This window comes from Triticum aestivum, chromosome 1B (assembly GCF_018294505.1).
Source record: "Triticum aestivum cultivar Chinese Spring chromosome 1B, IWGSC CS RefSeq v2.1, whole genome shotgun sequence".
Lineage (NCBI taxonomy): Eukaryota > Viridiplantae > Streptophyta > Magnoliopsida > Poales > Poaceae > Triticum > Triticum aestivum.
Window position 1 is genome coordinate 374,294,298 of NC_057795.1, and position 14,112 is coordinate 374,308,409.

At 51.9% G+C, this 14,112-nt stretch overlaps 1 protein-coding gene and 1 pseudogene across 1 annotated transcript; one reads left to right on the plus strand and one right to left on the minus strand.

Annotated features, from left to right (window-relative positions):
* Nucleotides 1-4,931: 4,931 nt before the first annotated feature.
* Nucleotides 4,932-8,875, minus strand: LOC123125282 (monocopper oxidase-like protein SKU5). The gene is made up of 6 exons (XM_044545801.1): nucleotides 8,498-8,875; nucleotides 8,286-8,395; nucleotides 7,900-8,170; nucleotides 7,639-7,777; nucleotides 5,372-6,389; nucleotides 4,932-5,281 (listed from the first exon to the last, which is right to left on the minus strand). The coding sequence occupies exons 1-6, from the start codon at nucleotides 8,633-8,635 to the stop codon at nucleotides 5,170-5,172; spliced, it is 1,788 nt and encodes a 595-aa protein (XP_044401736.1). The 5' UTR covers nucleotides 8,636-8,875; the 3' UTR covers nucleotides 4,932-5,169.
* A 3,783-nt stretch (nucleotides 8,876-12,658) lies between these two features.
* On the plus strand, nucleotides 12,659-13,855 carry LOC123091463 (ATP synthase subunit a-like; annotated as a pseudogene).
* Nucleotides 13,856-14,112: the final 257 nt, after the last annotated feature.

The window sequence follows — 14,112 nt, forward strand, 5'->3', positions numbered from 1 at the left end:
GATGCACATGCGCCATTGCTTGTTCTTGTTTAGCACAAGAACTGGGTTGGACAACCATTCTGGGAAGAACACCTCCATGATGAAGCTAGCTGCTAGAAGCCAGGCTATTTCTTCTCCAACAACTCTTCTCTTTTCTTCCGACAGGCGGTGCAAGGGCTGCCTGACCGGCTTGACTTCAGGTCGGACGTGTAGCTTGTGCTTGGCGAAATCCGTCGGGACACCCAGCATGTCCTTGGGGGACTATGCGAAGATGTCACGATTCTCACGGAGGAAATCGACGAGCTCGCCTTCCTATTTACTGTCAAGGTTTGTTCCAATGAGAGCGTGCCTCTCCGGGTGCTTCGGGTCCAAGGGTATCTTCTTTGTTTCCTTCGTCGGCTTGAACGAGCCCTCAACTTCTGACTCCTTGGGTGGTGGTGACATTTCTGGCTGCTTGCCTGCCATTGCCACAACCCGCTCCAGGAGTCATTTCTCAGCTGCAATCACAAGGGACTCGGCCAGCCGGCTGCTATCCGCAGCACAGGCGGACGAATTTTTGTAGTCTCTGGCTATAGTCAGGATTCCCTTGGTAGTCAGCATCTTCATCTTGAGATAATCATAGTGGGGGACCGCCATGAACTTGGCCAGAGTCGGCCGTCCAAGTAGCGCATGGTAAGGGCTCTCAAGGTCCACTACCTCAAACCAGATTGCCTCTCAGCGGAAATGATTCTTGTCCCCGAAGAGGACATCGATATCGGTCTTGTCGATGGGTGAGCAAGAAAGGCCAGGAAATATGCCATGGAATACAGTCCGACTGGGCTGAAGCTGCTTCTGCTTGATTCCCAACTTCTCCATTGTGTCACGGTACAGGATGTTGATGCTGCTGCCGCCATCTATCAGTACTCGGGAGAAACGAGCTACCTGCCTCTCTGTTGTGAAGGTGGCATACAGGACTAGGGCATAAGAACCAGGAGAGGGCATCACTTCCGGGTGGTCAGCCCTGCTCCAACTGATGGGCTTCTCAGACCAGTGCATGAAGTCAGGGGTTCCCATTGCAACTGCATGTACTTCCTGTTGCTGCTGCCGTCTGATGCATTTGTCGTCAGCCACACTAGTGAACACGACATAGGCTCCCTGCTCTTCCGGATACTCATCTTGTATTGCTCCGACTGGACGGACCGCCGGCTGCTGGGGCGGAGGAGGCGGCGGGCCGGGAGGCGGTGGTGGCAGGAGTCCATCTCCTTTGGCGATTCGGGTGAGCCAATGGCACTTCCGAGTGGTGTGGTTGGACGGCATTGCGCCACTGTGGAACTTGCAAGGCGCATCGAGAGTCTACTCATATGAGAAGGCGGGCAACTAATTGGGCTTGCCGCCCTTCTGACGCTTGGGTGGAGGCTGCCCTTCTGGCTGCTGGTCTTCGACTGTTGCTACCTGTCGGCTTGCAGAAGCCGGCTGCACGGCCTTGCGCTTGTTGTCGCTTTGCTGATGTCTCCGACTCGTGTCACCAGCCGGGGCCCGAGAAGTCGGAGGAGCTATCTTGCCGGATGAATCGACTTGAATCTTCGACTTCATGGAGGAGTCGGTAGTTGCGTATTTGTCGGCGATGATCAACAGCTCGTCGAGAGACGTCGGCTCGTCGCAGAGAAGTCGGTGCTTAAGAAGGGTGTCCTCTCAGCACCCGGCTATGAAGTACTCGATGGCCTGCACCTCGTGCACGCCCTCACAGGAGTTGCGCAGCTCGGCCCAGCGTGTGAGGTAATCGCGAGTCGATTCACTGGGCCCTTGGACGCACAAGGAGAGCCGTCGAGGCTTGGAAGGCCGCTTGTACGTGCTAGTGAAGTTGCAGACGAAGGCCTCGGTGAAATCAACCCAGTTGTTGATGCTGCGGGGCTTCAGGCTGTTAAGCCACGTCCGGGCTGTGCCCTGGAGCATGAGTGGGACGTACTTCACAGCAACGCGCTTGTTGCCGTTCGCTATGATGATGACCGTAGAGTAGTCGACCAGCCAATCCTCCGGCTTCACGGAGCCGGTGTACTTGGGCGTATCTCTTGGGAGGGTGAGCCCTCGATGGAAAGGCTCATCTCAGATTCGGGGGCCAAAACAAGGCGGACCTAAAGCATCTTCTTCTTCTAGCGCCAGGGAGCGATTGAGGCCGTCGATCCGGTGGCGGGCGTCGTTTTCTCCGACTCCTTCCCGGCGGCCAAGGCGGTCGCCGAGTGTCGGGTGCGTGACAGGCGGTGGGGTGGGATGCCTTTCTCCACGAGGCTGAGGAGGAGGCGGATCGCCTCGCCGCCCCACGGCTCAGGAGCGGCCTTCTGCATCGCGCTCGATGGAGAGGTGAGTCCGACTGCGGCTGGCAGCCGGCTCATTGCCTTTCTTATTGCGGATGCCACCAGTCGGTGTGTGTCGCGCCTTGATCCTGGTGAGGGGGCGGCTCGTCGTTCTGCCGGTTAGGCGCCTCGTCGCGGCAGCCGGCTTCTTGCTGCTCGGCGGCCGCGACGAGGAGCTACTGGACGCGCTCCGTCATCTGGCAACGCTCGTCGCCCTCGTACTTGTCCAGCTCGTCTGCCACCGCCTGGGCAGCTCGTATGTTTCCCGCTGGCGTAGCGTAGACGGGACGATCTGCCCCGAACACGCCAGTGATGGCCGTGCCATGCAGCCGGATCAAGCCGGCGCGGCTAGGCCCCTCAGGGGCCTGCGTCCCGCCGACAGCTCAGTCCATCTCGCGCCGGTAGGCTTCTGAGAGGCGTCGCACGCTGGCCAGCCGGTTGGCGCTTTCGATGAGCTGGACGCGGCGTGCTTCCAGTGCCTGAGCGTCCGCATCAGCCGGGATGGGCGCTGACAATTCTTGCAGCCCCGCATCAAGTGGGTCTTGAGCGCCTCCGTCCGAGTGCTCGCCGCTGTGGATGACAAGCACCTCCGTGACGGTGCTCCCGCCGCTGTGCTCCCGAGGAGGCGGCTCATCGTAGACCACCATGTTGGTGGGGAACGCGTCAAGCGACCCTGTGTCGGAGTCGACGATCATCGGATTGGTGAAGCCAACAGACTCCAAGTCGGCAGCAGGCTCGTTGGTGACATGAAGCTGGTCGAGGAGGCAGACGAGGCGGTTCTCGGGGCAGTCGGTCCCTGCGTTGGATGCAGGCTCGTCAGAGAGGTTGATCTCGCCGACGAGGTCGGTGAGGCAGCTGGCTGCGCAGGCAATCTCCGCGCCGCGCAGCGCGTCGAGGCTGACGCCGTCGGGCGTGCTAGGCTGGTTGCGCATGTCCGGAAGGAACAAGGTTCCCGTCCAGAACAGATCTCTGGATGACGGTGCACCTCGCCCCACGGTGTGCGCCAAATGTCGAGGGTTGGGTGTAACATATGCCAAGGGATGGCTTATCATGGTGGGAGCGAGTAGAACGTCGCCGGTGCCTGGAAGCGGGATAAGGCGTAGACACGAACGCCGGTGTTCTTTACCCAGGTTGGGGGCTCTCCTTGGAGATAATACCCCTACTCCTGCTCTGTGGGGTCTCCGCATGATCATTAAGGCACTAGTGAGTACAAGGTGCTCCTCGAGCTGTGTGCTAGAGATTGAAGAAGGCAGGGCTAGCTCTCTTCTTCCTCTAGATATGTGTCTAAGTCTAACAGGCCCGGAACCCTTTGCATGGGTGCCCTGGGGGTTTATATAGGCCTATCCCCCCAGGGGTACATTGGTAACTTGGCCGGATGCTGGACCCGACTGTTAGCGTCTCTGGTCGTCAGCTTCTCCGCCGGCAGCTGGGCCCCACCGCCTGGGGGCCCTCCGACTGGTCTGGTACGGAGCCGATAGGCCGCTTCCGCTGCTAGCGGGTCTGGCTGGTGGCTGATCACTGTAGCCATGGTGTTAATGACACAGGCTTGGTCAGAGGAGCGTGGCTACAGTCCCGCCGCCTGGTGGGAGATCACTGTAGCCACACCGCGCCCTGTCTGTCTAATGGCTCACTAGCCTCGGGGGAGGGTCCGGCCGCCTGCTGGTGGCCGGCCTCCCGCAGCTCCGGCTGGTCCGGCTTCCGCCGTCCTACGGGCTCTCTCTGCCCGATAGGGCCCGCCGCATGCGGGCCACACCGACAGGCCGTCGTGGGAACAGGACTTCGCCGGTTTAGGAGTGGCATAAAGGGGGAATGGCAACAGTGCCACGCCGTGCGGAGATCCCCGCCTGTACGGGGCACTGTAGCCATGCCAAGCCCGGGATCCGGGGGTACGAGGCTATGTTGTGCCTCATCCTGTCTCATCTTCTTGATGAGGGGCGCAGACTTTGAGGACGCCTGATGGCCGCCTGCTAGAAGCCGGCCTCTCCGAAGGCCGTCGGCTAGGAGGCGGCCTGTCTTGGTGTCGTCTGTCGGCGCTAGGCCGTCTTCGGGCAGCCGACCGTTAGAAGGCAGTGCTTTATTCTGGAGTCTCGTGGTCGAACGTCTCGTTCAAACTAGCACGGTCTCATCGATACACTCGGCCGTCTCCCAGTGGGAATTTTTAGGCTACCAGGCTCAGCCTGGTGCGGTGGTCGCCTGCGGTGGGCGACTTCAAAACCAGGCCCAGCCCCAGTCAAATGGGCAACGAAAGGAGCCCACTGGCAAATTGAATACCACTGACGACGCCGGCCAGGATTCAGAATTGCAGAGTCCTGTGGCTGCCTGCAATCAGGTGGTTCGGTAATTCCTGGACCTTGTTTCAGAAAAATTCGGTAATTCCTGGACGTGCCACTGAAGACCAAAGGACAAACAAATGCATTCACGGCGATTCGGTTATGATTCGACAACTGTGACCATGAATCATGGTTCTGCAAGATGTGTCCTGTTGCTTAGGACATGTGTATGTTTATCTCATTATCTGGACGAACCTGTCTGTTTGATCGATCGCCTTGCCGTCTGGCATTGAACACCAAAAAACTGACGCGGGTTTCAGACGAACACACGGTAGTTAGTTGAGCTAAAAAATTGTACTGTAAAAGAATACGGAGTATATTAGAATTGCTCCTCGTGAACAAATCAAATCACAGCCCTCAGACAGCCTCGAGGTGAATGAATAAACACGATCGACCGTTCCTAATGCTACGCAAAGAAAACACAGTGCATGGGCAATTGGTACAGTCCAGTGGCACCTCTGATCCTAACCTACACTACACACACGAAGTCACCTCAGACACGGCACAAAAAATGGATCCACGGCGCCGCGCTACGAAGCGAACACGAGGGCTCCGACGACGAGCATCACCAACGCGACAATCTGTCTCTGCGCGGCCAACGGCCGCACGGCCGCCGCCGTCTTGTGATGAGGAGTCTGCTCCCTGAGAGGAGTCGAAAACAGTTAACAAGAGACACATGAAGAACTGCAAATGTGTTTAATCAGATGAGGGATTGCGGTTTGGGGGGCGTACTTCTGGTACTTGTGGAGCTGGCCGCAGTAGAGGGCGTTGTGGGGGACGGCCATCTCGGTCTTGTTGGCGCCGTCCTCGGGGTTCACCACCCTGACGTACACCTCCTGGCCGAGGTACCACGAGTCGAGTTTCTGCGACCGCACGTTCCAGAACCCCACGTTGTCCAGCGACACCAGCACCGCCGTCCACGCGCCGGGGTACACCTGCACGGTGCTGCGCGCCACGCTGTCCCCCTTGTTGTACGTGCCCCGGCTGGCCTCCGTCCACTCCCCGTAGTCCATCCCGACGACGAACACGGCGTACCCGTCCACGTGGTAGCTCTGCATCCGGGTGTCATTGTTCTGGAAGATGAGCTCCATGAACCCCCGGTAGGTGCCGTTGATGACGGACCGCGCCACCCGGGGCCGCGCGGCGGGGTCCGGTCGCTCCGGGAAGTCGAGCGTGTAGGCGCCCTCGACGCCGTACGCGTCGGCCAGCCGCAGCGGCGTCTCCGGCGAGGAGAAGGACAGCCCGTTCAGCGCCGCCCTAAGCTTCCCGCCGATCTCCACGGGTTCGGTGCTCCGCAGCAGGTACGCCTGCGTCACGTTGATCGAGGAGTAGCGGAAGGAGCCCTGCGGGTTGGGCCGCGCCGCGCCCGCGCTCAGGTTCCACCGGACGGAGCGCGCCTGGTTCATGGAGAGAGTCTTGTCGTACTGGTCCTGGGGCGGGTCCGGGAGCGGGCCGGACGCCGCGCCGCCGGAGTTGGAGTAGCGGAGGACGGCGACGCCGGTGACGCGCTGCCAGAGGGACTCGTTGACGATGCGGGCGCTGGCGACGACGTAGTAGTCGGAGCTGGCGTTCTGGTCGGTGGTGAGGAGGAAGGAGTAGGACTGGCCGACGTGGACGTCTAGGCTGGTGTAGTTCTGCTGCGTGGTGTAGGAGCCCTCCGTCTCCACCAGCAGCATGTTGTGCCCCTGGATCCGGAAGTTGAGGCTCGTCGACGTGCCCACGTTGTGCACCCGGATGCGGTACGTCCGACCTGCTCCACCCATCCATCCAACAACATGACCACATAAGTATAGTGATGATGTGTTTGAGTGCAGCGGTGGATGAGCTAAATGCAAGTTTCAATGCGAATAAGAATTCGTCACAGGCATCTTGGTAGTTGACTAAATTCTACCGTTGCATTCAAGGAGACATATAGTATGAAATTAAAACATAAATCACCAAGCATCCATGTTACTTACAGTACTAGACTAAAACGCATATGTACACCTTTGAATTGGGACTCTGAAGTCTGAACCTCGACTCACATGGCTTGTCTGCTGAAGTTTACTATCTGAGTTGTTGATTCTTTTTCTGTCAGTTGATATAGTGGGAGATCTAGCATGATAGTAGTATATACTACTGTTGCAGTATTTTACCCACACAACTCAATAGCAATGCAAGCGTTTGTCATCAAATATTTGTGCACCACATAGCGTAATGCAGGTTGTACATACAGCATATTGCAGTATATCGATGATTCAATGTGTCAAAATTCTACTCCCTCTGCAAAGAAATATAAGAGCGTTTAGATCACTACTTTAATGATCTAAACGCTCTTATATTTCTTAACTTCTTAACAGATGGAGTACTCTCTATGTAGAAAGGACATAACAAATCTAACTCACAAAAAAAGGAAGTCATAAACTTCAACCTTTTTAAGAAAAACGCAATCTAGCAAAACGTCTTGAAAAGATACGCAACCTTTGTGTACTCGCGGGAAAAAGCTATGCTGCTCCTCTCTTCCTTTTTACTGGAACCACACTACTCCAATTCTCTGGAAGAAGATTTTAATGGGGCCATCCAGGTTTGTAGTCCATACTCAACTATTCTTGCACATTGTTTCCAGATAGCATCCAGGATTGGTAACATTTCAGTGCAGCATTGCAACAGAGAAGCGGAAAAAATGGCACACATTTTAGCTAGACATGCATTTAATTCAAATTCTTTGTCTTTTGGGATGAGAATCCTAATAGTTTTACCGTAATAAACGATGTATGGTTATCTAAATTGAAATAAAATGCGCCATGAATGCTTTCCCTGAAAAAAAAAACTCTTTGAAACAAGATTCTTATCCAAGGAGAAAACAGAGCTCTGAATAAAAGCGATGCAACTTGCGCAACCTGCTCCTCAACTAGTCAGTTTTTTTTTCCTTTTGAACCCTGTTCCACCTGCCAAGTTGCCAACCCAGAATGCAAGTAGTAGTACTCACTACGAATCTACGATAGTGGACAATGAATTACCTGGATGCACATCGATGGTCTCGTGCTCAATGCCGGCCGGCACAAGGCTGTCGTTGTACCGGTACGGGCCCTTGCCGTTTATCAGCACGCCGTCCGGCATCCCGAGCTCCTTCCCTTCGTCAAGCATCTTCCTCAGATCCTGCAGCGCGGAACCACACAATCGAGCAATTAAGACAATGTGGCACTGTATCTCCTTTAAGAAATCAGCGTGGCGCTGTGATTAATTCTGGTGGCCGGAGCCGCGTGTTTACGACGACGCACCGTGTGGTTCCTGTTGTACCAGTCGCCGATGAGGATGGTGATGTCGCCGTCGGGGCGGCCGAAAGGCACGGCGATGACGCCGCGGTTGTTGACAACGATGCCGCCGAAGCCGCCGGCGGCGCGCTGCAGGCCGGTGGAGGGGAAGTAGAAGAAGCTGCCGATCTGGTCCTTGACCTGGAACTCGTAGGTCCAGTTCCACCCGGACGGGATGGGGCAGTTGGTGCCCAGCACGCCGTCCTGCCAGCAGTTCTTCCGGTGCTGGATCCCGTTCCTGCATGCCCATCCAACACCGCGCGAACACAATTCTCAGTTGCCTGCCTGCTGTGACTTGGGAGGGAGTAATGGCGGCAGCGCGCGCGTGAGAGAGAGAGGGTATAGGCATGCACCAGGTGATTAGGAGGGGCTCGTCGAGGTCGTTGAGCACGTTGACGACGACGTTCCAGTTGGTGGTGATGTTGACGACGGGGCCCGGGAACTTGCCGTTGATGCCTATCACCTACCGGCAACAAGGAAACAACGGCTCCTTAAAAACGAGACGGGGGGAAACACCTGCGCAACGAGTGTGAGAGTACGTAAAATGGTTGCTAGCTTGGCTTGCCTGCTGCTTGACGCCGAGGGGCGCCGCGGTGACGTAGGAGACGTCCCAGTCGAAGAAGGCGTAGGGGTCGCCAGCCATTGCCGGCCGCGGCGCCGCCAGCGCGGCGGCGGACACCACCAGCGCGAGAAGCCGCCACATTGCGGCGGGTCGAGCTCGGCGGTCTTTGGGAAATAAGCAGTCGCGGCGGAAGAAGCGACAGAAAGAGCAGGTGATTCAGTCAGTGGCGCTGCATTGTGGAGAACAGAGAGGAGTACGCGACGGACAGGGGAGGAAGGAGGCCTGGCTCGACAGCGTGTAGGCGGAGGGGGGGAGCGCGTGCGCGTGTATTTCGGGTGGGGCAACGCGAGACGGATGGGGTCGGGTGAGGCGCCGTTGCTTGCAGAGCTGCGAATGCGCTTGGACTGAGCGCGGCAGGGAAATGCCCGTTTTGGACTGCTCGACCGGCGGTCGCAGCGGTCGTTGACAGCAAAATTTGCTCGTTCTTGTCTTTGGGGTTAGTGCGCTACTGGATAGATTTGGTTACCGTTGTAGTCCAAGCTTACGATGGTCCACGCTATTGCGAAGGAGTTTGGCCCCAACCACAAAACATCTGCTTCCAAGTCTCAATCCACGAAACCCTAGCGTGTAGAAAACTCTACGGAGTCGGTAGCCACGGACTGGAGCTCGGGGTCGGGGAGCGGGAGCGCCCACGTTGTGAAGCGCGCACGGCGCTCCAGCAGCTGCACATGCGTGGCGTGGGAGGGGACGGGTCCTCGAGGGCGCCAGCGAACGGCCAGCACTGACTGGGTCGGCAGAGGGCCGCGCGAACGTGGGATCCCATGCGCGCAGGCGCGGCGGCGGTGGACTTGGGCAGCGGTGGCATTGGCTGCGGTCGGTGCGCGGTGCGATAGTGGCCCCCGCCACCACCCCTCGCACCATACTCAGGCTGGTCACAGTGGGAGTAACATACTCCCTCCATTCCACAATGTAGTGCTTCCTCTATCCTCGTGCTTCAACTTTGACCGTAAATTTAACTAACAGGACCGATTGCGACGGGAGCAAAAATTATATCAGTGAATTCGTATTCAAAAGAAGTTTTCAATTATATATTTTTTTCTCCCGCCGCAGTTGGTCTCGTTGGTTAAATTTATGGTCAAAGTTGGACCTCGGGAAGCGTGGGCGCACTATATTTTGGAATGGAGGGAGTAGGTAGTAACATAGATGCCACGTAAGCAAAAATGATGATGTGGCAAGTAGTTAATGAGGAGAGAGGCAAATAGAGTCTACAAAGTAATAAATGAAGGCAACTATGTTACCACACCTATGACACTACCCACTATGAAGGTAGTAACATAGACTAATAACATATGTATGTTACTAGTCTAAGTTACTCCCCACTATGACCAGCCTCATCGGCGCCGCACGGGCACGTGCATGCATGGGACCGGCTGCACGACAGCGGCTGGCTCTCCGCCGGAATTATCGTCCCGGACAGGGCGGTGATTCTGTATTCACTGCTGCACGCAAAACTGTTTGTCCTTCTTTCCAGCGAAATAAAAGTTCTACAAACACCGAAAAATGAATGGTAATACAAGAATTCGATTCTAAATGTAGATTTTAAATAATTGTTTTAGTTCACTACAAATAGAGTGAAGTGTTCCACGCGTAAGGTGTGGCGTCCTCAAGTAGATGTAAAAATAACTAATTTTTGCATCTTCAAGGCCAAAGCCCCCTCCTCAACACATGATGTAGATGAAATAAAAATTTACATTTTCGTATCTTAGAGATATAAAATACAACATCTCGCGATGCAAATTTGCATCTTCACCTACTGAAGACTTGGCGAGCCTTCACTGCCCAATTCTGTAAGAGCAACTCCAACGGATCGACCCAAATGGATGGACCGTCCATTTGGGTCGGTCAGGCGGACACGGACGTTCGCTTTCGCGTTTGGGTCGGCGTATGCGCCCAACGCTCGCACGACCCATTTTGACGGCGCCGACAAAAAAAATGCATGCATATTTCGAATGAAAACAACTTAATTAAACATTAAAGTTGGCCAGGAAGGCCGGCGAGAGTCCACGCGTCCACATTAGCATTAAAAGTGTATTGGAAATCTCTTTCTTTAGGTTGGTCATAGTGGGGAGTAACTTAGAGTAGTAACATGCACACGTTACTACTCTATGTTACTACCCTTATAATGGGAAGTGTCATATGTGTAGTAACATACACATGCTCATTTATTGTCTTGTAGACTCATTTTGCATTGGAAAGCGTTATGTGATGGTAACATATTAGGTTACTCTATTTGCCTCTCTCCTCATTAACTACTTGCCACATCAACATTTTTTTTATGTGGCATCCATGTTACTACCCATGTTACTCCCACTATGACCAGCCTTAGAAAATGGGATGGCATTCAATTCTCACTTAGGGATTCTCTTCTTCCTGAACATTCATGAAAAGAAGGACTCTGGCTTTAATGCTAAAGTTTAGTACTAGGCCGAGCGTACTTACCTACTTAGACAAGAGGGGTATTTATAGATCTCTATGAGCGTAAGGCAAAGTGGGCAAGACTACTTCCACAACTACATTTTCGCTTAACCAGGACATGTGAGACCTCGAAGCAACTGTCTACTACTAGTTATAGATGCTATTTCTAATTGAATAGAATGGATGCTTCACAGCGGTTCTACGATAGGCAGGGCAGCCGAGTGAACATACGCAGCTCTTCCTATAGAACACAAGTCTTTCTCTAAAACACGACCTTCCGATTGGACTACGTCTGGTCTCTATCCTTTTTATTCCAAAAATGGGTCCTCGATCAAAATGATCTGGTGTCTATGTCCATGCCTGAGGTTGGTAAACCCTATATCTATTGCAGGGTGGTTTGAGGAAGGGACAGCTTGTAACCCACGACTTATTACTATGAATATTCTGACAGAGAGCTTTTCACATATAGATAGGTTGGGATGAGGAAGCTTTGTAGTCAACTAATAGATAGAAAATCCACCTTGTGAACCGTGTTTGTCTTAAAGTACTGTCTGAGAAGGAATATACCTGTTCCAATCCCTCTAGTGGCTATACTGATTGACATAGGTAGCTTTTGTAGTCAAAGCTCACAGGGCCAAATGCTCTACTGGAGTGGGCACGAACACACACAATCAAGGTTCGAAGAACTTCTACTTCACGCCTTGAGGATTCTATGACACTCACTCAATGGTGTTGTGGCGATTGCAAGCAATCAATAAACGACGAAGCCAAATTATGGATCCAGGAAGGCTGCATCAGAAGGAAGAGTAGGTGTTGCTATGACGTTGGCTGGGACTAAGACAGCGAGAGAGGAGCATAGCCCCTATGATCCCGGTAAAGAGTTCCAACTAAGCTCTTCTCAGGTTCTTTCTTTCTCTTCCATTCTTATGTTTATATATTAAAGTGTAGTTTTCTTACTTAAATATAATAATATTAATCTAATATGACCATTGGTGTTCCAAAAGTACCTTACCGGATTCCCGGAGATGAAGAAGCGACTTGGGTTGACTTATACAATGTTATGTATCGAGAAAGGACACTTTTTTAGTTCACTACTCTATACATAGAAAGAAGTGCTTTTCCATCGGTATCAACATTCTATCTGGAATCAATAGCGATAATTGTTGTATTGTGAGCCAGCCCCACAAGACACTACGCACCTCCAAATTCTATATGATTTTTCCAATCATTTCATTTATACGACCTGCAAATAAGATAATATCTTGGCTCGCCCTACAAAAAAACAACTATATGCCCTATAAACTTGCTTGCTTCTTCGAATCTCGAAATAACACATAGAAAGTGTATCTGTGATGAGACCATTCTCGATCGATAAATGTGATAGGAGCCTATGTGTTTCACGGGCAGCCGACCAATATGGGAAGGTTGTGAATCCGGCGAACTGACCGCTTTAAGAACGTGATTGTCTTCTCTCACTCAGTTATCAATTGACAAAGATGACCCATTCTTTTTCGCCCTAAAATGACAACGGTATGGTACTTTTTCTTCAAATCGAGATTGTGTGGGTGTTCGCTCATGTTCACGTTACATACTAAATTAGGCTTTCCTTGGAAAAACCAAGGACAACCCCTACCTCAGTCTCCTTTCTCTTTTCGGGAGCAGAGCTGAAAAAGATGGAGTTACCTGGAGATGAGATTTCTTTCTACGTATATGAAGGATAGAAATATGCTATTTGCTGATATTACAACGAATCAACCAATTCGTAGTAAGTGTTCCCGTCTTCCCGGTCAACATGATTCTTTCCCAACCAACATCTCTTAGAACTTTGGTATAATGCCAAACTTTGATCTAAAGCCAAACTTGGATCTAATGCCAAACTTGTATATAATGGCAATGCCTGAGCGAATTGCCAACACCATAATAGTTTTACACGTAGAAGGGTATTTGCGCCAAAATGACTCCGAACAGGGAGTAGTCGATTTAGGTATAGCAGTATTGGGAGCCCGCCGCAGAAATGTCGAAACTTGGTTGGGCATGTTGCCAGATATTTAGGCGGGTGGTGGTATGGATAATTTTCTCCAGAATCTACCTGGTGCCTACCCTTTTTTCCCATTGGACCAATTTTCCATTTACCCAATAATTGATCTTCATGTGGGCAACTTTTATTTTACATTTACAAATGCAGTCTTGTATATGCTGCTCACTGTCATTTTGGTCATTTTTCTGTTTTTTGTTATTACAAAAAAGGGAGGTGGAAAGTCAGTGCCAAATGCATGGCAATCCTTGGTCGAGCTTATTTATGATTTCGTGATGAACCTGGTAAATGAACAAATAGGTGGTCTTTCCGGAAATGTGAAACAAAAGTTTTTCGCTACCATCTCGGTCACTTTTACTTTTTCGTTATTTCGTAATCCCCAAGGTATGATACCCTTTACCGTCACAGTGACAAGTAACTTTCTCATTACTTTGGCTCTTTCATTTTCCATTTTTATAGGCATTACAATCATTGGATTTCAAAGACATGGGCTTCATTTTTTTAGCTTCTTATTACCTGCGGGAGTCCCACTGCCGTTAGCACCTTTCTTAGTACTCCTTGAGCTGATCTCTTATTGTAATCGTGCATTAAGCTTAGGAATATGTTTATTTGCTAATATGATGGCCAGTCATAGTTTAGTAAAGATTTTAAGTGGGTTTGCTTGGACTATGCTATTTCTGAATAATATTTTCTATTTCATAGGAGATCTTGGTCCCTTATTTATAGTTCTAGCATTAACCGGTCTGGAATTAGGTGTAGCTATATCACAAGCTCATGTTTCTACGATCTCAATTTGTATTTATTTGAATGATGCTACAAATCTCCATCAAAATGAGTCATTTCATAATTGAATAAAAATGAGGAGCCGAAGATTCTAGGGGGCTACAGCTGCGCTTTTGCAGCACTAAACATGGTTCCGGGTACTCAAGATATTGTGTTTGTGTTTGGAGAGGTGTAGATTGTAGATTCCAGCCGAGAAGACCAGAAAAAGATAAGGATAAATAATGTCATATATCTCAGGAGCTAGATCACTTCCCGATGAACAAGTCAGAATTTCCTGAACAAAAATGGATGGAATTGGACCGAAAAAAGCCATTCAGCTTCGTTA

What these genes read in the sequence shown, in the direction of transcription:
- LOC123125282 (XM_044545801.1), bottom strand. Translation starts at nt 8,635, where the DNA reads ATGTGGCGGCTTCTCGCGCTGGTGGTGTCCGCCGCCGCGCTGGCGGCG. An exon ending in CCCTCGGCGTCAAGCAGCAG is followed by an intron (nt 8,396 to 8,497) that starts GCAAGCCAAGCT and finishes TGTTGCCGGTAG; the next exon opens with GTGATAGGCATCAACGGCAA. An exon ending in CAGCTCCACAAGTACCAGAA is followed by an intron (nt 5,282 to 5,371) that starts GTACGCCCCCCA and finishes GACTCCTCTCAG; the next exon opens with GGAGCAGACTCCTCATCACA.